This window comes from Ooceraea biroi, chromosome 6 (genome assembly GCF_003672135.1).
Source record: "Ooceraea biroi isolate clonal line C1 chromosome 6, Obir_v5.4, whole genome shotgun sequence".
Taxonomy (NCBI): domain Eukaryota; kingdom Metazoa; phylum Arthropoda; class Insecta; order Hymenoptera; family Formicidae; genus Ooceraea; species Ooceraea biroi.
Genome location: NC_039511.1, coordinates 6,843,503 through 6,869,584, shown reverse-complemented (window position 1 = coordinate 6,869,584; position 26,082 = coordinate 6,843,503). Strand labels below are relative to the sequence as shown.

At 43.6% G+C, this 26,082-nt stretch overlaps 2 protein-coding genes across 8 annotated transcripts in view; one reads left to right on the top strand and one right to left on the bottom strand.

The window, feature by feature from the left end:
• The window catches only part of LOC105276776 (ammonium transporter Rh type B), a 352,615-nt gene that overhangs the window by 123,562 nt on the left and 202,971 nt on the right, over nt 1–26,082 (bottom strand). For all 7 annotated transcript variants that reach the window (XM_026970179.1, XM_026970180.1, XM_026970178.1 and 4 more), the window contains 2 exons: nt 8,483–8,630; nt 6,856–7,074 (listed from right to left, as the gene is read on the bottom strand). In XM_026970179.1, coding sequence (XP_026825980.1) covers nt 6,856–7,074; nt 8,483–8,630 — 367 coding nt within the window. The remainder of the gene's footprint in view (nt 1–6,855; nt 7,075–8,482; nt 8,631–26,082) is intronic.
• Nucleotides 246–2,009, top strand: LOC113562075. The gene has a single exon (XM_026970188.1). The coding sequence runs from the start codon at nt 1,100–1,102 to the stop codon at nt 1,511–1,513; it is 414 nt and encodes a 137-aa protein (XP_026825989.1). The 5' UTR covers nt 246–1,099; the 3' UTR covers nt 1,514–2,009.

Sequence of the window (26,082 nt, the reverse complement as noted above, 5' to 3'; positions counted from 1 at the left end):
ATAAGATTTTAACAAAACAATTTATTAAAAATATTAAAATATTTAAAAAATCTCTAAATATTATGTTTTCAATATTATTTTCTTTGTTAAACATATCATGATATTGTTTTTCGAGAATTTTTAATTTTATTTCGGCAGCCTTTTTTGATAACTCGGTTATCTCGAGTTGTTTACATTCATTTTCTGCACGATATTGTTCTGTCATTACTTTATACTGTACAGTTTCTATATTTAAAGCGTGGATCTCACCTTCATTTTTACTTAATTCCGCATATCTATCCATTCTTGCATTTGTTTCATTTTGGAGAACATGTGCCCGTATATCTTGCCCTTTCAATTGCGATGATAACTTTCTCGAAGACCATTTTGCATGCGTTCAACATGATGATAGAGGAGTCGATTTATTGCCAGCATCATTGATGTTAGAGCATTATCCATTGGCGCTCTCTATGTGAGTCTCGATCCTTGGCGCCACCAGCGCATGGGCCGTTCGTATCGAGGCCTCTCTTTCATTTATATTGTTTCAGACTTATGCGCGACTGTCTAACGCGCCGTCATTGTCAGTCGCTGCGTGGTACGAATAAAGTATTGGTTATCCCGTATTAACGAGTGCGTATTTTATTCTACGGCCTCCCAACAGGTTATGGGCCCAGGTGCGCGATCGTGAGATACGGAAATTACGTTATATCGATTGTGTTCGGTCGGACGGTTATCGTATCGTGCCGAGAAAAGTACCGTAGTCGCCATGAATACGTTAAACTCATCGAGGATCGAGCTCCTTCACAAGGACAACTACGACACATGGAAGTTGCAGATGAAGGCCGAAGGCCGTGCTGATCAAGAGCGATCTGTGAAACTACGTGGACGGAACTCTCGCGAAACCCGAATCCACCGGAGGAAACCAAGTCGAAGTGCTGAATTGGGCCAGAAACGACCAGAAGGCGATGTCGGACATATCTTGTCGATTAGTTCGAGCGAGCTAAAACAGGTAAAGAACTGCGAGACATCACACAGCATGTAGTTGAAACGGCAGGAAATATACGACTCTAAAGGACCAGCCAGGAAAGCTACGTTTCTGAAAAAGCTGACGCTGATCAAGATGGCTGACGGAAGTGACGTCCTCACGCATCTTAACGACTTCTTCGACGCCGTAGACAAGCTTCACGACATGGACGTGATTCTAAATCAGGATCAATTAACTATTATGCTCCTGTACAATCTACCCGTTAGTTTTGAAAATTTTCGCATTGCTATTGAGTCACGTGATGATCTACCTACGCCGGAAGCGCTTCGCGTGAAGATCGTGGAGGAGTACGACGCGCGCAAAAGTGTCGCGCAGGATACATCATCGGGCGCCATGTTCGTCAACAGAGGCGGAAAGAGGCGCGACCGAAAGAAAAAACCGGAGACGCGAGCCAACGATGCGGAAACCACCGACCGATCAAAGAAAAAGCGGAATTCGATGCTTCGAGTGCAAACAAACAGGACACAAAAAGGACGAGTGCCCGCATAAGGACAAAACGCAGTCGGCTAAGTGCGCGGAGGACGTTTGTTTCTGTGCGTGCGCGTTATCCGTGTCAGCGACGGACGACTCAAAACGGAGATGATGCCTCGACAGTGGTGCGACTACGCATTTGTGCAACGATTTGAATGCATTTCGCGACATCCGGGATTCGCAACGCGGTACGCTGAACCTTGCAAATAATACGACAACTAGAACGGCAGGCGAGGGAACAGCACACCTCACGACCAACGTGCGCGGCAGCAGGAGCATCATATCTCTCAGCGATACACTGCACGTGCCCGATTTGAGAACGAACCTCTTATCGGTAAGCAAGATCGTCGACCACGATTTCGAGGTACGGTTCCGACAGAAATCTGCCGTAGTGTTGGACTCGAGAGGAGACGTGAAACTATACGCCGACAGAATCGGAGACTTGTATTACGCGCGCGAACCCAAGTCAAATACGTGCGCGATCTCGACTACACCACGATCAAACGAACTCTCCCTCGACTTGTTACATCGGCGCATGGGACACACAAACGTGCGAGATATTTGTGACGCGGTTCAAAAGGGAAAGGTGAGCGGAGTCCAGGTCACGAGTACTGCAGGAGAGCTGAAGTGCGACATCTGCATCAAGGGGAAGATGACCAGAGCCTTATTCCCGGAGAGACCCGACAGGAACACGGATATCCTCGAACTGATCCACACAGACGTGTGCGGGCCGATGAGGACGGAGTCGATTGGAGGCGCCAAATATTTCGTTGAATTCATCGACGATAGCACCCGCTGGTGCGAAGTGCGATTCCTAAAGTCAAAGTCTGAGGTTTTCAAGGCAACAACCGACTTCATTGCGTTAGTCGAGAAGCAGAAGGGAAAACCCGTGAAATCGTTACAGTCGGACAACGGTCGCGAGTATACAAGCCAGGAGTTCGCAGAATATTTGAAGAGTCGAGGAATTACAAGGAGGTTAACTGTCCCTTACAACCCGGAGCAGAACGGCACCGCAGAGAGGAAGAACAGAACCCTCATCGATACAGCAAGATGCCTATTGATGGAATTGAATCTTCCTGCCAAGTTTTGGACCGAGGCGGTGAACACCAATAATTACATTAGGAACAGGGTACCCACGAAAAGCCTGAACGGTCGAACGCCTTTCGAAGCATGGACAGGTGAAACTCCTAGCGTCGCACACTTCAGAGCATTCGGATCCAAGGTCGTCTTTCTTGACAGGGAGCCTGGTAAGGGCAAATTCGAGCCTCGTGGTGAAGAGGGAATTTTTCTTGGGTACTCCGCAAAGTCAAAAACTTATCGTATTTGGTCCTCGAACAAAAAGAAAGTCCTGGTAAGTCGTGACGTGAAATTTTTCGAGAGCGGACACATTTTGGACATCGCAAGCGACCTCACGCCTGTGGATTCGAACGAAAGGCACTCCGGACAGTGTCGCCGTTTTGCCGATGTAGAAACCTCGACGCTAGTCAATACAGAAAACGATCATAACGAAAGGAATGAAGAGGCATCTAGCGAATCCGACGACGATGCTGAGACACAGAGTAGTTCTACCGATAATGTTTTCTGGGATGCTGTAGGCCAAGATCCCATCAAGGAAGAGGAAGGCGAACAATCTTCGGTCGATGACGAGAACATCCATGCGGTTCGACCGAGCGCTCCAGCCAGGGGTCCCAGCCGCCCGCAACTAGTAAGAACAGGTTCGAGGGGAAGACCTCGGAAGGTGTATCATCCTGCTGCGAATCAGGCAGCAGTTACGGAACACGAGGATATGTTTCTTCTTTCGGAAGTTTCGATGAGATAGGCCATGGCCAGCTGCGATGCGGGCGAGTGGCGTGAAGCCATCGCAAGCGAGATCAAATCTATAATCAACAACGAAACCTGGGTACTTGTAGACCGTCCGGTGAATCACAAGGTAGTCGGCAGTCGCATCGTGTTACGGAACAAGTGCGATTCGAGCGGAAACATCGAGAGAAAGAAGGCTCGACTGGTAGCGCAAGGGTTCAGCCAACGACCAGGCATCGACTTCTTCGAGACATTCGCGCCAGTTGCGCGCATCAGCACTATCCGCTTAATGGCATCTCTCGCCGCTAGACATGGAATGAAGATTCACCAGTTCGACATTGAGGCAGCATACTTAAATGGCGAGCTAGAAGAAGATGTGTTCATGGAGCTGCCGAGATCAATGGAGGACATTTTGGTACATATTATGAGTTCCGAGAAGGATGGTCCTACCAGGAGAAAGGCAGAAGTGATGCTTCAGGAAATTTGCAACGGTGACAAGGTCTGTCATTTGAAGAAGTCTTTGTATGGTCTACGCCAGGCAGGCAGGAGCTGGTATCGAAAACTGGACGCAACCCTGAAGGAGCTTGGTGCGGTTCCCACGAATGCAGACCCCTGTTTATATCGAGTAGGATCAGGAGAGAACCTGATGCTCATCGCGATCTACGTCGACGATATGTTAGTAGCTATACGAAATCAGAGATCCGTTGCCGAATTTAGTAGACGACTCGCCGATCGATTCGCGTTAAAGAATCTCGGGCACGTGAGTTATTGTCTGGGAATAGAGATCGGCCAGAAGGATGGAAGAGTATCGATGCACCAGAGAAGCTACGTGCGCGATATATTAAAGCGATTCGGTATGTCGGATTGCAAATCAGTAACTACACCGATAGATGTTAACACGAAGCTCAGGAAGAATGAGAAGCAAAGCGAGGACGATCTGAAGTTGCCGTATCGCGAATTAGTGGGAGCACTTACATACCTCGCAACGATTACACGCCCCGACATCGCATTTGCGATTAGTCATTTAGGCCAGTTTAACGATTCATTCGGAGAGGAACACTGGCGAGCAGCCAAACGTGTCTTGCGATACCTGCGCGGTACGCTCGATCTTGGACTTATTTACGAAGCTGGTGCAGAACCTATCAAAGGATTCGTCGATGCCGACTGGGGAGGTTCTTGTGACGACCGGCGATCGTACACCGGATACATATTTTTATTTAACGGAAGTCCAGTATCCTGGGACGCGAAGAAGCAACCCACTGTAGCATTATCCACAACCGAGGCGGAGTATATGGCGTTAACTGAATGCGCAAAAGAGTCTATATACCTTCGTCGATTCATTGAAGAACTGGGATTCGGCGCATCGGTCAACCCGATTGTCTTCTGCGATAACCAGAGCGCATTAAAGTTGGCCGAGAATCACGTTTTTCACTCAAGAAGCAAGCACATAGATATTCGCCACCATTTCATCAGGAACGCAATTCAAGATAATCAACTTGTTGTCGAGTACATTGCCTCGGAGGAGCATATCGCGGACGTCTTAACCAAGGGTCTACCTCGATCTAAACTCGAATAGTGCGTGATATCCGCGGGAATGGGACCATGCAGCGAAGAGAAACCTCAACGATCATAGACTCGAGGGGAAGTGTTAGAGCATTATCCATTGGCGCTCTCTATGTGAGTCTCGATCCTTGGCGCCACCAGCGCATGGGCCGTTCGTATCGAGGCCTCTCTTTCATTTATATTGTTTCAGACTTATGCGCGACTGTCTAACGCGCAGTCATTGTCAGTCGCTGCGTGGTACGAATAAAGTATTGGTTATCCCGTATTATCGAGTGCGTATTTTATTCTACGGCCTCCCAACAATTGATAAATTCTATATCGAGATCCTCTGGACTTTCGAGACATAATCGTTTAGCCTCTATATCATTTATATTTTCTACTTCTCGTTTCTTATGATCTATAAGTTTTCAACTTTTATATAAATAATTGAAAATAAATATGCCGTTAGTAATAGCAATATGTAAAACAAGTCATGGGTAAATATGTGAGTGAGTAAGTAATTAACTATATATTTACATGTGTATGCGCGTACGCACGTATAATTACTCTTTTATATTTATTCGTTAATAATATTACCTACCCATATGCTGTAGCGTAGCAGTAGCAATAACTGTTGGGAACAGAGGCATCAGTTTTCTTAAAAAGTTCATTGTTCACAGCTTCAGGAGTACCATTATCTAATGATTTTAATAAATATTAAATTTCTTGAATGGACACTTTGTACTACAATTACATTTAAAAAAATTAAAACTTTAGAGCAATGCGTCAATATTTTACCAATTATTTCTTTGTCAGAAGTATCACAATCGACTACATTTGGTATCTCGACTATAAGATGTGGCACAGCATTAGCAACTAGTGGATCAATGGACACGTCAGGTTGTCCTTGTGCACCACCGGACCGATGTCGATACTGTTTTTCTGCAACTAATATCTCTCTTTGGCGATGTTTTATATTTTTCCATAAAGACTGTAATTGTTTTACTGTTTCCTATATAAAGTAATAATTTAGGAAATAAGATGATGTACATCACAAAAATATATAATTGTCTATTTAAGTATCTAATATACCTTTTGATTTAAACTGGAGAATTGATTATATTCTTCCGAAATTTTTTCCCATGTTTGACTTTTTTGTTTATTGCTATTACTATCGGTATTTTTATTTTCGATAATATTACTATATTTGAGAACAAGCTGCTTCAATAATGTTTTCTCAGTTTCAGAATAAATTGGTCTCTTTTTGTCACACATTTTATTTAAACTGGTACTTAAAATTCGTAGCGTATAATTCTTAAAATTCGTATGCGAATATGAATCTTAAACCCCGATTCAACCGTAAATTGCGGTTCAATTTGCAGTTCGGCTGAGCGATGAATCCAAGTTTTGGTTACTATAGCGTGAGACGTGAACTTTGGTTCAAACCTAGTTTACCTGATATGAGGATCAATCACGGATCACTCTATAACTATGAATACGGCCCTATGAGTGACACACAAATAAAAGAATGGTTTAGACGGTTCAAAGAAGACCGTGTCTCAGTGGACAGTGATCCTCGTTCCGGTAGACCTTCAACGTCAAAAACAGCGGAAAACGTGGAACGTGTGCGATCCGCAATCAACGTTCTTAAATTGAATCAAATTAAATTTACAGCCCTTGAAATCAAATGCCATCGTTTTTTTATAGCAATCATAACAAGATCCTTTGGGATGTTTGTAAAGAGTAATATAACTAAAGAAGCTAAAACTTCATTCTGTTCTATTTTTTTGTTATTAATTTTTCAACGAAGATCCAACTGTCACGGATGTAAGATGCCGGTTTGGAAACCGAATTACTCAAAATCTTGTGAAGGAAGTGAGCAACACTGTAAGTCGGGATGCCCACAGTTGAGACAATGACTCTTAACGGACAACCCAGTTTGTGCACTTTCGATAAACCATAACAACGAGGCAAGGTGAAAACCATATTATATAACTGTTTTTGTCTGTTTATCATACCTGCGGCAGTACCAATGGCTACTCCACCAGCTAGAGTTGAATTTTGCACGTGTATCATGTTGAATTTATTGTTTTTGGAAATTAGTGCAGACACGGCAAACGCAATTATGCAGCTAGCGGATATTGACAGCACAGTATTAATTACAGCACGCTGCTGATCGTCCCCCGTCAATGACGCACTGTTAAATGATGGCCAAAATAACCATAAGAACACTGTACCTAAAAGCAAAGAATTAAACATTAAGTTTCTTATGTTATTGAAGTGTTCGGTATTTTCTATTGTACAGCACAAATGAATAGGCGAACAAATAAGTTTCCGTTATTTTCATCATAATTTTTTTTATTAATATGTAAGAGAGTAATAATGAAAATATTTTCCCTCTATATCTGTATGCACTATCTTTCGGACAGAAGGTAAATTTCGGAATGAATGACGGAAGAACGAGTTATCTTTTGAGACGATAAAGTCGTCGATCCATTTTCGGACTTTGGCCAGATTTCGAAAATCTGCATCGGAATAAATGGTCATACGAAGATGGAATATCTAGAGAGTACGCTGGATGCAGCAGAACTTGCTATTCGATTGTATTAAAGTTTGCTGGATTTCGGCAGCAAAATGTGGCATTGTCATGAAGGATGACTTTACGTCATCATCTAATAAATGGTTCTTTTTATTTAACTTAACTTTTCATTGAATGAGCCAAATGATTTAACTGTCAACTGTACCGTTCCGTTATGATCAGAATCTCATGATTCAGAATCTCAAGAGTATTGCTTTCACATTAAATACAAAAAAGTAGTTTGTGGCCGTGGATGTTGCAATGTAGTGTCAATGGAATCAATTTGCCAGAATCCACTCAACATCTTTCGGATTTGTCATATCTACCTTTGAATATATTATGACAAATTAATCACACTTTAGTTTTTAAATATACACGTTAAATATTACAAACAAATGGAATTGTCATAATATATTTACTTTTCATTCCTCATAACAGTTTTACACAGAAGGATATTTTTCTTTTATTAATGATCAAAGAAAAACAGACATTTAATCAATTGCCAATTGCACGCTTGCACAATTTATAAAAAAACTCATCTTACTTTCTTCTTTTTTCAATCACTTATAATTGACTGGAAACTGCTTGTTGACTGTTAGCTGCTGAGCAAATTGTTGTTGGTTCAATTTTTCATTAATAATAACTTCAATGCTTTATCATGTTTTGAAGCCGTTTAAAGCCATTGTGAGCACCGTTAGTCGTTCATGTCGAAACCACTTCTAAATTTACGAAACCAATTGCGATATACATACTTTCGGCTAGAATACTTTTACCATATTGTTAGTTTTTATTTTTGACAATTCTTGCTTTTAAGATTAATTCTATTAATCACATTAAGAAATATACAAGTTATACAAAGACAATATATTTCTTTCTACTGAATACTGTTAAAAGATACATTTTTTAAAACGCTCTTGTTTCATTTTTATTTCAATAGGAATAAATGAATCACATATCATTAAATGCTGAACAGTTAGATGAATATTTTTTAATTTGTGTCCGAATATAATACTTAGAAAAGGGTTCGAAAGAGATTGATGTAAATATAATAATTATCTAATACGTACCAATCATTGCAAATATATCCGATTGATAAGAAGCTCCTTCAAGATGATGTACATTTGGTTTCTCTTTCATCCCAAATACGAAGCTGACGGCAAGTCCGAAATATGCTCCAAATACGTGGACAAACATACTATCACCGGCATCGACAACCTATGAAATACAAAGAGATTTTATATTATACAGGATGTTTCAGAAATAGGTGGACAAACTTTAAGATTATATTCTATTCACTGTAAGGATAAAAAAAAGTCATATCAACATACATAGGTCCGGAAATATTTCCTTTCCAAGTGTAGAAAAGGTATCAAAACTGCCGTTCAGATCACTCTTCTGAGTTTTATTAGCTTTACAACTTTACTATGCTTTTTCTCGTGTGATCGCGATCGGTATCGCCTTTGTTCTCTCGCGTAGTAATACTCGCTCGCGCCCTTCTTTTCTGCGCGCGCAACTAAAAATAACGCATGCGCGTGTACATGCCGCCGGCCTTGAAAGGTCGACCTTTCAATATACAGTTATGAATATAACAAAATAAACACTTAAATTAATAACTTGATAAACGTAACTGTATCGCTTTACCATGAATAATAAAAATAAACTTACTTAAACTACACATCAGTGGGCAAAACACAAATTTTGATTACAGCTCGTTTAGTAACGCCACTAGAAGTTTTAACGCTAACCACGCGTACATAATTATCATCACCAGGATGAATTTCAGTTATTCGCGCAAGACGCCATTTCAACGGAGGCAAATCATTTTCTTTTAACAAAACTAACGCATTGATCTTACTCTGATTCTCATTAGGGTTTTTCCATTTATACCGATTCTGCAATTGCGTGATATACTCTTGAGACCAACGCTTTCAAAAATAATGTCTCATTTGAGACAATAATCGATATCGTGTTAATCGATTCATAGGCACCTCCGTTAAATCTTCTTCGGGAAATGAATTAAGAGATAAGAGATTCACCAATAATAAAATGCCCTGGAGTAAGGGCTTCATAGTCGCAAGAATCGGCGGAGGTCGGACATAAAGGACGTGAGTTCAGCACGGCTTGAATTTGCACGAACAACGTACCGAGCTCTTCAAAAGTCAACATCGTGTTACCAATCACCCTTTTTAAGTGAACTTTGGCCGACTTCACAGCGGCCTCCCACAATCCGCTCATGTGAGGGGAGTATGGTGGGATGAAGGTCCACTGTATGGCTTGATCGGCCAGAAAATTGTCGATTTTATCATGTTCCAATTTCAACATATCTGTTAATGCCTTGAGTTCGTTGTTCGCACCAATAAAATTCGTGCCGTTATCGGAAAATAACTTAGCGCATCGTCCGCGTCTAGCGATAAATCTTTTTAACGCATTTAAAAATGACGCTGTCGAAAGGTCACTGACAACCTCCAAATGGGTAGCCTTTGTCGTAAAACATACGTACAAAATTACCTTTTTAAAAAAAGGTACAAAAAAGCGCCAAATATAAGCGAGCGAAAAAAAGGAACTCTATGTTTTTCGTTCAAAAAAGAACTTTATAAAAGTAATGATATCAAAACCTTGCGCCAACTATGGGTATTTATGCAAATCAGAAAATCTATTACTTTATTATCTATACTACATACGAACACATGCATATATACGTACATGATATCGACTATGAATGCGGAGAATTATTGCAATACAAATAAGTATTTTTTCAAAATGCTTGGCGCTGCTAAATCGAATCAATTAAAGGGTCTCTAGAATCAATATGTTAATTGCCTTATTCCTTCTTTCTCTCTTGTGGATGCGTGGACGCATATGCGTGTGTCTTTCTTCCTCGTGCGTGCATGTGTGTATGTGTGTATGCGTGACAGAATTAAGAAGTAGAATTAACTATAGAATAACTTTAACTAAATTTATAACATAGTTTGTGTGCTTCATCGAACTTTGTTATATAAGTTAGATTGTACGGAAATTATTATAACCCTAAAAAACCTTTTTAAAAAAAGAAAAAATATATACGCCAAGTACATAAAAACTCCCAACTCGTCAAAACTCAAAACTAAATATGAAATCAATAATTAATTAGCCAAGTATCTAGAAGCAGTTTGAGTATTTTACCCAAACGTTTTCCATGCATACTTTCTTATCGCATAACGACATTGAAGTACTTGGCGTGCCCGAATCGCAGTGGTCATGTATTCTTGTAAATTTGTACAATATCTTGATTTGTATTGTATCTTGTATCTTCATGATTTTCAATAATGACTCGCAAATGATTTTGTGTCTCTTAGAGGTAAGACAGGACGTTTTAATGTGATTCAGGCACTCCAAGTACTTCAATGTCGTCATGCGATAAGAAAGTACGCATGGAAAACGTTTGGGTAAAATACTCAAACTGCTTCTAGATACTTGGCTAATTAAATATTTATTTCATATTTAGTTTTGAGTTTTGACGAGTTGGGAGTTTTTATGTACTTGGCGTATATATTTTTTCTTTTTTTTAAAAAGGTTTTTTAGGGATCTCACTCTTTTTTGTAAATTTAAAAAATTTGATTATATCTTAGTTTTACATTCTTTTGAACATATAATTAGTATTACATAATTTCTTTTTATATGTTTTATTATCAATTATTTTGCATGCTAACACGTACATCGTTCCGATGCACTTTGTAATAAGTTTTATTAAAAATAATCTTTTGATTTTTATATAATGTAAATTATTTTTATATATTTTACACTTTTTTCTGTTTTGCTAACAAAATTGCTCTATGTGATTTACAATATTTTTTATTATAACTTTAACAATATAGGTTTACTTTCACATAAATCATTTTTATAATTTTATGCAATGAATGTGGTAGCGCTCGACGTTATGCAATGAAATTCGTGGTATTGGTGCAGTCAATCTGTCAATCCCTTTCTCACTAACTAATATGACGTTGCACCACGTCGATGACGGCGACAACAACGACGACGACGACGACGACGACGACGACAACGACGACGACGATGACGTTGCACCACATCGATGACGATGATGACGTTGCACCACGTCAACGACGACGACGACGACGACGTTGCACCACGTCGATGACGGCGACAACAATAACTGCAACGTCGTCGTCGTTGTTGTCGTCGTCATCGACGTGGTGCAACGTCATCGTCGTCGTCGTCGATGATGTTGCTTGCAATTACTTGCAATTTATGTCTTTATCGTGAAATAAAACATTTCCTATGTATCACATTTTTTTATAATTTTTAATAATTTTTTAAAAATTAGTAACATTCGTTATTGATTATATGCGGCTATTTACTTTTTTATGTACTTGGCGTCGCGACGCTACCGCGTCGCTTGATTAATTTTTTTTATAGTATTTGCGATTTATATCTTTATCGTAAAATAAAACGTTTCCCATGTATTATTAAAATCAGTTTTAATTCATAATAAATTAAATCATGCATGTGTGAACAGCAGCTTAAGGGACAAAATCGCTTTACATGATATGTGCGAACATACGTACGTGAGTCTGAACCAGACGGAAAACGGAACGTCACGATTCTAACGTACGATTATAATATATCAGGATTGACTGCACCAATCTTATTCGAATTGGTCGCGATCGAAAGCTCACATTCACATTTTATTATACAAGTGCCGTTAGATTTTTGATTACGGCTTTAATTCCTGAGATATTTTAATCATAAGTTGATATGACCTGTCAAATGGCATGAATTGCAGATAAGCTACTTGGTAGCACGCGACGTTTATGCAATGAACTTAGTAACATTCGATATTAATTATATGCGGCTATTTATTTTTTTATGTACTTGGCGTTGCGACGCTACCGCGTCGCTTGATATTTAAATTATAAGGATTTAATTACTAATTAACATATTGATTGATTCGATTTAGCAGCGCCAAGCATTTTGAAAAAATATTTATTTGTATTGCAATAATTCTCCGCATTCGTAGTCGATATCATGTACGTATATATGCATGTGTCCGTATGTAGTATAGATAATAATAAAGTAATAGATTTTCTGATTTGCATAAATACCCATAGTTGGAGCAAGGTTTTGATATCATTACTTTTGTAAAGTTCTTTTTTGAACGAAAAACATAGAGTTCCTTTTTTTCGCTCGCTTATACTTGGCGCTTTTTTGTACCTTTTTTTAAAAAGGTAATTTTGTACGGATATCACAACTCTTTTAGTATACATACAAAGATACATATCACTTGGTTTATTTTGTTTAATTAACGATACTACCACTTTAACTTTTCCAGACACAAAGACATTTTACAATACACTATCACTTTTTTGTCGGGTATACCACCACTTGGATTTTTTTATATACCACACGTATACTCGGCGTCTTTTTACCTTTTGTAAAAAAGTAATTTTGTACTGACATCACGCATATTGTAGTGTTAACAGTTTCTAAAACAGAATAGTTATTTTGCGACATTAAACATGATCGCACTTAGCATGATTATATATTTAAAAAAACCACCATCCACCACTATCTCTGTTATCTGTCATAATTAGAATATAAATTATAAAAAGAACAAAGATAATAAATTCTGAATTATCTAAAATCGGCGTTTATGTTTGATGATATTATTTATCGGACACCCTATATATTATAATTCAAAGTCGACACCCAGTATACTATAATAAGATAAAGTAATATATACTCTATATACTATAATTAAAATGAGACAACCTGTATATTAAATTTGAACGAAAGAAAAGGGTTTTGACTGATAAGGAAGGTAAAAGAGGAAAGCGAATTAATATAGCTTAAAAGATTTTATGGTAAATATTGACAAGAACGGAGGGCGCCCCGATGACCTTGACTTTGATATATATTGTCAAGATTATCCTCCTGAGAGATCTTCAAAAGGTTTTAGCCGTCGCTCGTTGTTTATTAAAAAGTTATTAACAAAAGAAGTTTAATAATTTTGCATGACTTTTCAGCTGTCCACACGAAGCAAGGACTTGAGTTTGTCATATATTACAAAGGTCACCTTCCCGAATAACCCGCATTAGGTTTTACCCGTCGCTCGTTTGTTAAAAAGTTAGTAAGAAAAAAGTTTAATAAATAAAGCATAATTTTACGATACCATATACGTTTACGAAAGAGTATACTTGATGGAATTTTAGCTTTAAATCAGAAATAGGATTGGCTTAGGTTACATTTTCCGAAAGTGGAGTCCCGGACACATACGCTCGTTTTTAGCCCGCTTCGCGGGAGGGCAGGGAGGGAGTATGCAATATGTATGTGCGCAATAATGTCATGTGCGCAAACGTACATTCGTATTTTTAATTATTACATGTGTGCAATAGCGCTTGTAGGCAATCGGGAATGTCGGCAATCGGAGCTGTCGGCAAAATGTTGTAGGCAAACGAAGCTGTAGGCAATTGGAAATGTAGGCAAACGGGACCCCCCCAACTGTACAAGAATTTCATGGTCGACTATGACGACCACGACGACGTTTCTTACATGTAAATTTCGGGATTTGGACTTTGGGTCGTAATATCTCCGCTCCTAGGGCACGTAGAAAAAAAAATAAAAGCACTTTTATTATGCAAATCGCACCCAAGCTATCGAATGAGCCTACTCAGAACTTGATCAATTCGGCCCTTATTGAGATCTGATAATCTCGGGTACTCGCAGCTCGCGTACTCGCGTAAAAGAGTCACGGTGCGGTCTCGCGCTGCGCGTGTACTTGGCGCGAGACACTACCGTGTCTCTTGATAAAAATACATAAATACGCCTTTCCGGATTTATTTCGTGTGATTTTGATATTAAAGGGTCCCGCATAATCCAAACCCGAATGCAAAAACGCTCGTGACGCAGTAACACGATTTTTGGGTAAATCACCCATCAGTTGGGTTTGACTAATCGGACGCACTCGAAAGCAATGCATTTTCTAAAAACTCTGCGGACAGCCTCTCGTCCTGATAAAATCCAATATGATTGGCGTAAATAAACGAGAAGACCCTGCGGTCCGATGGGAGCGCCGCACTTGGACACAGTACAATTGGACACGTTGCAAATGGACACGACAATTTGCACACGGTTCAATTGGACACCGCGCCGTTCAGTTGCGCACAGTTTCATTAGGACACAGTGGCTTTTGAACACGTAAGAAAATTCGTATCGGTCAGTTGGACACCGTTTACTTGGACACCGTTCAATTGCACACCGTTCGTTTGGACACAGAAAGCTGCGCACCGTTCACTTGGACACCGTTCAATTGCGTACTGTTCATTTGGACACAGAAAGATGCGCCCCGTTCACTTGGACACCGTTCACTTGCGCACCGTTCGTTTGCACACAGAAAACTGCGCACCGTTCACTTGGACACCGTTCAATTGCGCACCATTCAGTTGGACACCGTTCATTTAGACACGGATAGATATATATCATTTATGCTCATTGGATGCGTTTTTGCACAAAACGAAAGAATCCGGCAGAAAAAATTGGCGGTCTGCCCCGTGAAGCGAGATATTAATTGTTAAAGTTGGCGACTCTTCAGGTTAGGATATCTGTCATACCGACGAAATATAGCTACACGACCTCTTCTGTGGTCACCTGCGCATGCTCCGTGGCTACATGCTCGTGACAAAGGTGCGCGAATTTGAACGCGTGTGTACTTGCAATGCAAATTAGTACGATTTTAAATAGGTTTTCAATTCATGTGAAGCGAGGTTCCACGCAAAGCAAGGTTCTATATTGTAACTTCCACGCAGTACTTTTGATCACCCCAAAGTTTTGTTAGTTATTTTATGTGGAAGAGTACTAGGTGACGGGCGAAGCCCGTCTCCTCGTGCTTTTCCACCCAAGCATATACTTTCCCAGTATAAACTTTCTTACTTTAATTATTATTAATTTTTTATATATGTACCATATTTAAACATACGCGGTACATATATTCTAAGCATCCTAATAAATGGTATTGTATATCTATCCGTGTCTAAATGAACGGTGCGCAATTGAACGGTGTCCAAGTGAACGGTGTCCAACTGAACGGTGTCCAACTGAACGGTGTCCAACTGAACGGTGCGCAGTTTTCTGTCTGAAAACGAACGGTGCGCAATTGAACGGTGTCCAAGTGAACGGTGTCCAACTGAACGGTGCGCAAGTGAACGGTGTCTAAGTGAATGGTGCGCATCTTTCTGTGTCCAAATGAACAGTACGCAATTGAACGGTGTCCAAGTGAACGGTGCTCAGCTTTCTGTGTCCAAACGAACGGTGCGCAATTGAACGGTGTCCAAGTGAACGGGGTCCAACTGACCGATACGAATTTTCTTACGTGTCCAAAAGCCACTGTGTCCTAATGAAACTGTGCGCAACTGAACGGTGTCCAATTGAACCGTGTGCAAATTGTCGTGTCCATTTGCAACGTGTCCAATTGTACTGTGTCCAAGTGATATACACCCATACTCGATATATCCAAGACATGTTTGTACGAATTTCATCACGAGTATATGGTACCTCTTTATCGCGACAAATGCAGAGTCATGTACACGGATACGGATAGTCTCATATATCATATCGAGTGAAGGTGTGTACGAGACTATGGGTGTTTACGATAATTAACTTTCCGAGTGATTTCCTCTAGGACTGAAATATAAGATAGGCACAATCATATACTACCATCGTGATTCATGACAACTCATTGCTGTCTAATATAGCATTTCGCGAGTTCAGTAAGTTGTTACTAGCAGCACCAGGTGGTTATCAAAGAGGTAATGTATGAGATATATTTTATTATTAAATTGTAAAACAATTTGTCATTAATTTATAACAAGATTACATTCACTTAATTAAAATTATAATTATTTAAAACGATCAAATATTTTTAAAATATTGTCTAAAATAAAACAAATTGATTATTTGAATTACGAGCAGTCTGTATAGAATAAAATATTGAAAATCATACATGATACAGTTATTCATATTGATTACGTAAATAAAAACGAAATTTTGTTCCAAATAATAGTAAAAAGTAAACATTCATTCACCGAATATTTTCAGGTTATTAAATTAACTAAAGAAAAGGAGTAAATATACGTTTCTGTCATAATGATATTATTTGAAACTGTAATATCAAATATTGATTAAAAATCGATTCTAAATAACTATTATTACTTATTTAATCGTAACTTTAATCATAAAAGTCATCTTATATTAAATATATATAGTGTTACATAAAAATCCTGTTCTCCTTGGGTATATTATTTTGTTCATACTTTAATATTGTATTATGGTTAAATAGTTTCAGATAAAAATGGATTTCCTGGCACTATGGAATATATTTTTCGATTCTGATGATGATGATAATGATGATGATTTTCCTCCGCAACGAGAGTTTCATTTTAAAATTCAAAATTTTTTGAAACTGTCGTCTTAATATATTTTTTATCAGGTAAAAGACTTTGGTATAATTTAATGTTTTAACTTCCTATAAGTGTTTTCATATTATATTAATTGTAATGAACAACATTAACATTATTTAAATAGATATCAAATTACATTTTCGGGTTGAAAAGCACGTAATGGAAATATTAATACAACAACTTGGAGCACGTCTGCATCACAACCGCGGTGCTGAGAAAATGCCTCCTGCTAAACAAATAGCAATTACCTTGTGGTTCCTTGGAAATCAGGAAGTTTACAGGTATGTTTTTTTATTTTCATATGAAAGACTTCTCTGTATGTGCATTCTATTATGTTGATCTCATTTTTTCTTAGAATGACTTAAAATTATTTTTATGTATTACGACTCACATTTTATAATCAAAGAATTGGCTAATAATTTCGAGGGCAAAATTAATCTTCTAGCGATTATAAAAGAAAAGTACATTTTATTTAATAAAAATATTAAGGACGGACAGGAAATATTTCGAAATCATGTGAAAGTGCGATTCATTGATTCATTAAAATTCCTGAATAGCAGTCTCGACAAATTGGCATTGTTTTTCAGCAAAGACAAACTCAAAATTTTACGATCAAAATTTCCAAAGTTTTCTCCATCGTGGAACGGTTCAATCGTACCCTGAAGAACGAAGGGAAAAATGTTTACGCTCAATGGAACTATAGATGGACCGATGCACTACAGAATCTCATCGCAGGGTACAATGCACGAAAACATTAGATGATCAGTATGTGACCCATCAATGTAACGCTCAAGATGGCGGATAAACTCTTAGTCACGGTGTACAACAATGTGAAGATTACAGCTCCGGCAAGATTCAAAGGCCGGTATTCATAGTCGAAACTTATATTTAAGACTGTCTTAAGTTTATTTGCAGATGCTGTATAGATCATTTTATTGGCTATGGAGTATCTAAAGATACACTTAAGATGATTTTAAATATAAGATTCAACTATGAATACCGGCCAAAGTGGGCAACCTGATGCGCGTGAGTAGATTCAAAACTCTTCGACAAGGGCTACGCCAAACTGAATGACCGAGAATCATTAAAATGCAGAAGACTAATCCCGTGACCTCTAATCTATCTAATCGCATTCGCACGGCAAGCCAGTTACCGAAGGATTTTACGAAAACGAATTGCATCGCGTTACTACTCCTGACATATATCTCGTGGAAAAGGTGTTGCGCAGAAAAGATGACGAGGTTTACGTGAAATGGCTAACAAGGGGAGGTCACAACCTCCGGCCCACCGATTTTGATCAGCTTTAACATACTGGTTGGGAAACACCCAAAAGTAACTCGTGTAAAAGGGTTTAGGTCACTACGCCTTCGTTTTTGAAAAAATTGAAGTCGAAGGTCATAACGCCGGATCGGTTTTGGACCTAGGGGGATCGCTAGATTGCTAACAAACAAGCAAATTTTATTAATACATATCAGATCCGCAAACTAATAGTTTTCGCGAAATCGAGGAATTAGTGATTTAAGCGCGCCGCTTATACAGGGTGTCCGATAAGTAACTTCTATCCCGAAAGAGGGTGGTAGATTGGGTCCAACTGAAAAGAAAAGTCGTATATCATTTTCTAAAATTCGCAATAATAACCGAGTTATTAACTGATTAATATTACTGATTAACATATAAGAGCACGAGAAGCGAGAGGCCGGACTCAGTAGGTATTTACTTCTTAGATCTCCTAGCGACGACGGACGCGTCCGATAGCGAGAGGTGGAGTAACGCGGCGGCGAGCGGTGAGCGGTGAGGGGCGAGCGATGCATGACATAATAATACTGCGTCGAAAAAAGTGTCCTTTCGGTGACAGCAAGATGATGTGCTATCTTTTCCATAGCACCTTGCGGTAGATAGCTTGGTGCGTTTTTTTTATAGTGGTTTCCCCGGTAGGCCTAATCCATTCTCATTATTTTCATTCTCGTTATTAATGATCATTAATGTAAAAGTTACTCAAATTGCCTTCCTCCTGCTGGTACACAAAATTCGGCCCGATATGGCGCACCATGCAACGCGCGACAATGTTCGAAGGGTCCAGGGTTCGAGTCCCTGTTCGGGCATCATTTGTAACGTATCACGAGTGAGCGGACAGCTCGCGAGTGTCCAAGAGTCGGCGAACCGTGGCGACAGGGTGGTGGTGGATTGATGAGCCAAGATATCTATCTATGATAAACTGTATTTCAAAGTATCCAGTACAGAGTTACGTGGATTTGTAGCTAGGCGAATATACAATGCGGAGTCGCGGCCTCGGAGTATATGCGGAGCCGCGGAGTCGGCGTACGAGTCGCGGAATCGGCGTATAATACGGGATAGCGGAATCGGTGTATAACAACGCGGAGTCGCGGAATCGGCGTATAATGCGGAATCGGCGTACAACGCGGAGTCGCGGAGTCGGTGTGTAATGCGGAGTCACGGACTTGGCGTACCACACGGAGTCGCGGGTGGGCGGTCGGGTTGCTGCTCATCATGCAGGCTTAGGCGGAGTGCTGCTCAACACGCAGACTTAGCGGAGTACTGCTCAACACGCAGACTTAGCGGGGCGGGCTGCTCAACGTGCAGGCTTAGGCGGAGTGGCTGCTCAACGTGCAGACTTAGGAAGGCTAGAGTTGGAGAGCTTTGGCCGGGGAATGGTGTCGGTGGTCTCGCGGATCGCGCTTATATACCCCCGGACCCGTGGTCCGGGGGTCGCGGTGCTCGATGGGGCAGTGGCGCTCGGTGGGGCCGTGTGTATGGCGGTCCGCGGGGCCGCAGGCGCTGCGCGCGTTGGCTGTCGTGTACGACGGTCGTGGTGTAGCGATAGCTGCGTCACATCTCCCCCTTGCTAAACGTAAACATACGGGAGTAGGTGAAAAGACTATGTGGCTTTTTGGAGCACAGCGGTTTCTTTATTGTGTCTGGCTCGCCAACAAAAAAAAACTACATTATCCGTGGTCCGGATACCGGAGTAGCAACAAAAGAGAGAATGAGAAAGAAAAAGAAAAATACGACTTGTGCTTAGTAGTGAACATAACAAAACAGTCTTATAATTCAGCGGACCCTCTCTTCCCCCGGTGAATCGAGTGGAAGACGAGTTCTCCTTGTCGGCGGCGGTGTAGCATGTATGAGATGCCGGTCTCGTGGTCCCGATGCCGATACTTCTGCCCGGGTCAAAGGCGGGCGAGGACGTCCTCGGGGATCCTTGGTTTCCTGGTTGCCGGTGGTGGTGGGGTTACGTCGGCCGGCGGTGGGGGCGGTTGTCCGCCGGTTGGTTGTGGCCGGCCTGTGGTTGGTTGTGTCGGCCTGTTCTCCGGCGGTCGTGGCGGCTGTCGCGTTGGCGGTCGTGGTGTCTGAACGGCTGGTGCTGCCGGTGGCTCTGCCGGTGGAGGTCCCCTGGCCGTGGTTGGCGAGGTGTCCGGTGGTCGATCCTCGACAACTCCAAGCTCCATACCCCCGTCCGGGTTAAGGTCGTCGAGGTCTCCGAATAGCGCCTCAATTTCGGCCCGGAATTGGGCGGGGGTTAGCGGCACGGGGGGGAGGGCAGGTACCGGGGTTGGCTGTGTCCTGGCCAGTCGCATCCTGGGCTGGCGGGGTGTCGGTGGTGTCCCTAGCGCTGCGCACATTTGTTGTTGTCGCGACCGGGGGTACCGAGGACGGTTGACCGGAGGCCTGACGGTGGCCTCTTTCGGCGGTGAGTACGCCAGACGTACGGGGGTAGCCTGGTGGGCTGCGGCTTGCGCGTGCTTGTGCTCACGTCGGCTCATGGTGCTAGACTGGCGGCGTTGTGTGTTAGCGCGGGGCGCGTGGGGATTGTTATTGTTCCGGCGCCGCGGGGCCTTCACTCATGGTCGTATTTTTTCAAGTCTCTGACGTGTATATTTCCGAGATTCCGGCCGTTGTCCTCGAGCTGTACAATAACTGGTGATATGATTCTTCGTACCATATAGGGGCCGATGTGTTTCGGCGCGAGTTTTCCCGTAAAGTTCTCGGGGGCGTTGGAGAGCGGGTGTTCTCGTTTCATGACGGCGTTTCCGATTTGCAGTCGCTATTCTCGGTGTCGCAAGTTGTAGTGTCGGCGTTGTCGTTCGGTGGCCTCTCTCTGTCGTAACGTGGCCATGTGATATGCCGCCCGTAACCGATTGAGACGGCTGATGCGCGGTTGCCGGTCCGGTGTCGGGTCGTCGACTTCGTCGGCGTCCTCCCATTCGCGCCTCACACTGCCGGGGGGGGGGGGGGGAGTTCCCGCCCGTAGGTCAGGAAGGCAGGGGTATACCCGGTGCCTTCATGGACCACGGTGTTGGCCGCGAATACGAGTTCGGGTAACCGGTGGTCCCATGCTCGGTGGTTGTCTCCGACGAACTGGGCGATCATGGTCTTAAGAGTCCGATTAACCCGCTCTACCGGATTACACTGAGGGGTGTATGGAGGCGTGCGCTGATGGCGGATCCCAAGCTGGTGGACGGTCTTAGTGAATTCGCGGCTGGTAAACTGTCGCCCGTTGTCCGAGATGAGGACCTTGGGGCACCCATACCGGTATACCCACTCTTCGAGAGCTGTACTGGCGGCGGTGGTGGTTGCGTTGCGGAGCGGCTTGACCTCGAGTCACTTAGTAAAGGTGTCTTGGGTGACTATGGCCCAGGCGTGTCCCTTGGCGGATCTAGGTAGGAGCCCGATTATATCTGTGGCGATGGTATCTCCCGGTGCGGCGGTCGGGCGGTGGTGCATGAGCCCCGCTGGTGCTTGCTGTGAAGTTTTATAAGTCTGGCAGTTTGGGTATTGGCGTACGTAGCTAGCTGCTTCCCGAAACATTCCGGGCCAATAGTACCGTTAGGCCAGTCGGGCGATGGTCTTAGTAATGCCGAGGTGTCCGGCGGTGGCGGCGTCATGACACTCATTTAGTGCCTGCGGTCGTAATGGCCGGGGAACGCACAGTTTCCAGGCTGATTCCTTCGTCATCCAGAGAGTGCCGCTCGTGCATGTGACGATAGAGCCTACCGTTCCGGATGGCGTAGTCGGGACGTTTCTCGGGCTCGGTCTCGGTGCGTTCCATCATCCTTTTATACCACCTACACGTCTGCTCGGCTCCGAGGGCGGAAAGCTCGTCGTCGGGGTCTTCCTCGTTATCGAGGGGTTGCCGTGAGAGGGTGTCCGGCACCGTGTTGCAGGTTCCCTTCCGATACTGCACCTCGAAGTCATGTTGCTGGAGAGCGACTGACTACCGAGCCAGCCTTTCCGTCGGGTGCTCCAAGGTCCGTAGCCATCGGAGGGAGAAGTGGTCGGTCATGACTGTGAATCGGTATCCTTCCAAGTACGGCCGCATTTTCCCGATTCCCCATACAACCGCCAGGCATTCCTTCTCAGTGGCCGAATAATTTTTCTCGGCCGGCCGCAGCGTGCGACTGGCGTATGCCACCACCCTCTCCTGTCCCTCCACCTCCTGGGTTAACACGGCGCCGATCCCGGCGTTGCTGGCGTCGGTCTGGAGGGTGAAGGGTAAGGAGAAGTCCGGGCAGCGAAGGACAGGTGCGCTAGCGAGTTGGTGCTTGGGAGTGAGGAACGCCTGTTGTGTTCCTCCCCCCAGGTCCACCGGGCCTTGCTGCGGAGTAGCTGGTGCAGCGGGGCGGCTACCGTGGCGATGTTAGGCACGAACCGACGGTACCAGGAGGTGACTCCGAGGAAACGCCGTAATTCCCTGAGGTTGGTCGGAGTGGGGAATTCGGTTATGGCTCGTACCTTTTCTGGGTCGGTCCGTAGCCCGTCTTGATCCACGATATGTCCGAGGTATCGTAGGCTATCCCGAGCGAAGTGGCACTTGCTGACGTTGAGGCGGAGTTTGGCTTTGAGTAGCCGCTGAAACACTTCGCGCAGATTCCGAAGGTGCTCCTCGAAGGTCCTCCCCAGGACTACAATGCCATCCAGGTAGGCGAAGGCGCGTGGCTCCATGTCGGGGCCGATGACCGTGTCCAACAAGCGCTGAAATGTCGCTGGTGCGGAGTGTAGCCCGAAGGGCATTACTTTAAATTGAAATTGCCCCCGGCCCGGTATTGCGAAGGCGGTGAGTGATCGGCTGTTTGGGTGGAGCGGTATTTGCCAGTATCCATTTCGGAGATCGAGCGTGGATAGGAAGCGCGCCTCCTTGAGCTGATCCAATGTATGCTGTACCGGCGGCAGGGGATAAGCGTCGCGCTTGGATACGGCGTTCAATCGTCGGAAGTCGATGCAGAACCTAAATCGGCCATAATTTTTTGTCAGGACCACGCCGGAGTTCCAGGGACTGGTGGCGGCCTCAATGCATCCCTCGGCTAACATTGTATTGATCTCTAGGTCAATTACTTCCTGCATGGCCGGGTTGTATGTACGATATCGCTGCCGAATGAGGTACTGGCCTTCTTCCAGTCGTATGCGATGCTCGGCTTGGTCAGTCAGTCCGGCGATGGCCTCGAATTGCGGCAGGTATTCCTGCAGAAGATCCTCTAGCTGCCGCTGTTGTTCGGGGGTACCGGTAGTAATACCTGCGTTCTCCCTGATGGTCTGTATGGGAGTGGTTGGTTCGTCCCAACCCCAGGTGAAGCCCGCCTTCGTCAGTAGGTCCATGCCGAGTATGATCGGTGGCCGTAGCCCGGGCAGTACCAAAAAGCTGTGCTCCCCTCGGTAGTACCCGACCGTGGTCTGGATGCGGAGTTCCTTCCGAATATCCTGGGTGTGTCCATCGGCTAGCCCGGCGGTCGTACTAACGGGTAGCTCGCGGCCGTGGCGGTGGAGCCGTCTCGCCCTGTTCTCCGAGACGTATGACAGGATGGCCCCTGTATCGATTATGGCCCGATGGTATTCCCCGGCTAGTCGGATGCGCAGGTGTGGTCGTGTCTCGGTACGGCGCCACGTCGGCTGTCTTATAGCGGGGAGCTGATGTCGGAGGACCGAGCGCTGCTCCCGCCGGCCTCGGTCGCGGTGGCGTTTCCCGTCCCGTGGCAGTCGCGGGTTAGCACACCTTCCTTGCCGCACTGCGAGCAGAACTTTTTCGCGGGCTTCTTGCAGAAGCGCCTGGTGTGTCCTTGCTGCCCACAGTTTCAGCAGTATTCTCTGGCGCTGTAAGTAGCGGAAACGGTGGCCAGGGGCCGGTCGGTGGTCCGGCGGTCGGTGTTTGTCTTGCCCGCGTTACTGCGTTTTTCCCTTCGGACTCGCTCGTATTCGTCGGTGCGTGTTAGCAGTTCTGGCAGCTTGGTGAAGTCGGTGCATTTTACATATAATTTATACTCGGTGCGGAGATTGTGGTACACCCTTTCCAGCCGGTTGGCTTCGGACATTCCCTGGCGGCGTCGCATCAGTGTTTGGAGTGCCGTTACGTACTCGCGGGCGGGCTCGGTGGCCCCTTGCTTTCGACGGGCGATCTCTTCCTCTAGCTCGAAGGTCATGACGGCCGGAGCGTAGTAGGTTTTGAAGCAGGCTTCAAAGTCCCCCCAGTTTACCCAGTCCTCCCGGTTATTGCGATACCAGAGTAACGCCTGGTCTTTAAATAGCAGTGGCAGACATGAGAGCAATTGTCGGCGGGTCATGCCGTAGCCCGTCCGGAGGTCCTCTAGCCGTTCCAGGAACGCTATGCCGTTTCGGCCGTCAAATTGACACCCCCATTTATGCTCGGTGTCTAGCAGGGTGACGGTTTCGGCGAAGGCCTCGGTGGCGGTTCGCTCGGTTGCCATGGCTGGGTAGCGACGCGCGGGGTGGCGTTTGTTCCAAAATACTACTAATCGCGCGCGTAATTGGTCGTGGTTCCCTTCGGTGGATTGGCCGTGGCTGTCTAGCTCTTGTTCTAGCTCTACTTTTGTTAATCGGTGAATCCACCCGGTTTTGGTGTGGGTTTTGGGCATATCAATCCCCTATTCCTGTCGCCGAGGTCCCTGTTCGGGCGCCATTTGTAACGTATCACGAGTGAGCGGACATAGCGGCGCGCTTAAATCACTAATTCCTCGATTTCGCGAAAACTATTAGTTTGCGGATCTGATATGTATTAATAAAATTTGCTTGTTTGTTAGCAATCTAGCGATCCCCCTAGGTCCAAAACCGATCCGGCGTTATGACCTTCGACTTCAATTTTTTCAAAAACGAAGGCGTAGTGACCTAAACCCTTTTACACGAGTTACTTTTGGGTGTTTCCCAACCAGTATGTTAAAGCTGATCAAAATCGGTGGGCCGGAGGTTGTGACCTCCCCTTGTTAGCCATTTCACGTAAACCTCGTCATCTTTTCTGCGCAACACCTTTTCCACGAGATATATGTCAGGAGTAGTAACGCGATGCAATTCGTTTTCGTAAAATCCTTCGGTAACTGGCTTGCCGTGCGAATGCGATTAGATAGATTAGAGGTCACGGGATTAGTCTTCTGCATTTTAATGATTCTCGGTCATTCAGTTTGGCGTAGCCCTTGTCGAAGAGTTTTGAATCTACTCACGCGCATCAGGTTGCCCACTTTGGCCGGTATTCATAGTTGAATCTTATATTTAAAATCATCTTAAGTGTATCTTTAGATACTCCATAGCCAATAAAATGATCTATACAGCATCTGCAAATAAACTTAAGACAGTCTTAAATATAAGTTTCGACTATGAATACCGGCCTTTGAATCTTGCCGGAGCTGTAATCTTCACATTGTTGTACACCGTGACTAAGAGTTTATCCGCCATCTTGAGCGTTACATTGATGGGTCACATACTGATCATCTAATGTTTTCGTGCATTGTACCCTGCGATGAGATTCTGTAGTGCATCGGTCCATCTATAGTTCCATTGAGCGTAAACATTTTTCCCTTCGTTCTTCAGGGTACGATTGAACCGTTCCACGATGGAGAAAACTTTGGAAATTTTGATCGTAAAATTTTGAGTTTGTCTTTGCTGAAAAACAATGCCAATTTGTCGAGACTGCTATTCAGGAATTTTAATGAATCAATGAATCGCACTTTCACATGATTTCGAAATATTTCCTGTCCGTCCTTAATATTTTTATTAAATAAAATGTACTTTTCTTTTATAATCGCTAGAAGATTAATTTTGCCCTCGAAATTATTAGCCAATTCTTTGATTATAAAATGTGAGTCGTAACCTGATAAATTGTGAAATACTATCAGAATGGTATAAGAATCTTTATAATTCAGATTACAATTTGAATGCGCGGGACCTCTGTATTCCCCGCTCAGATGACAGTGATC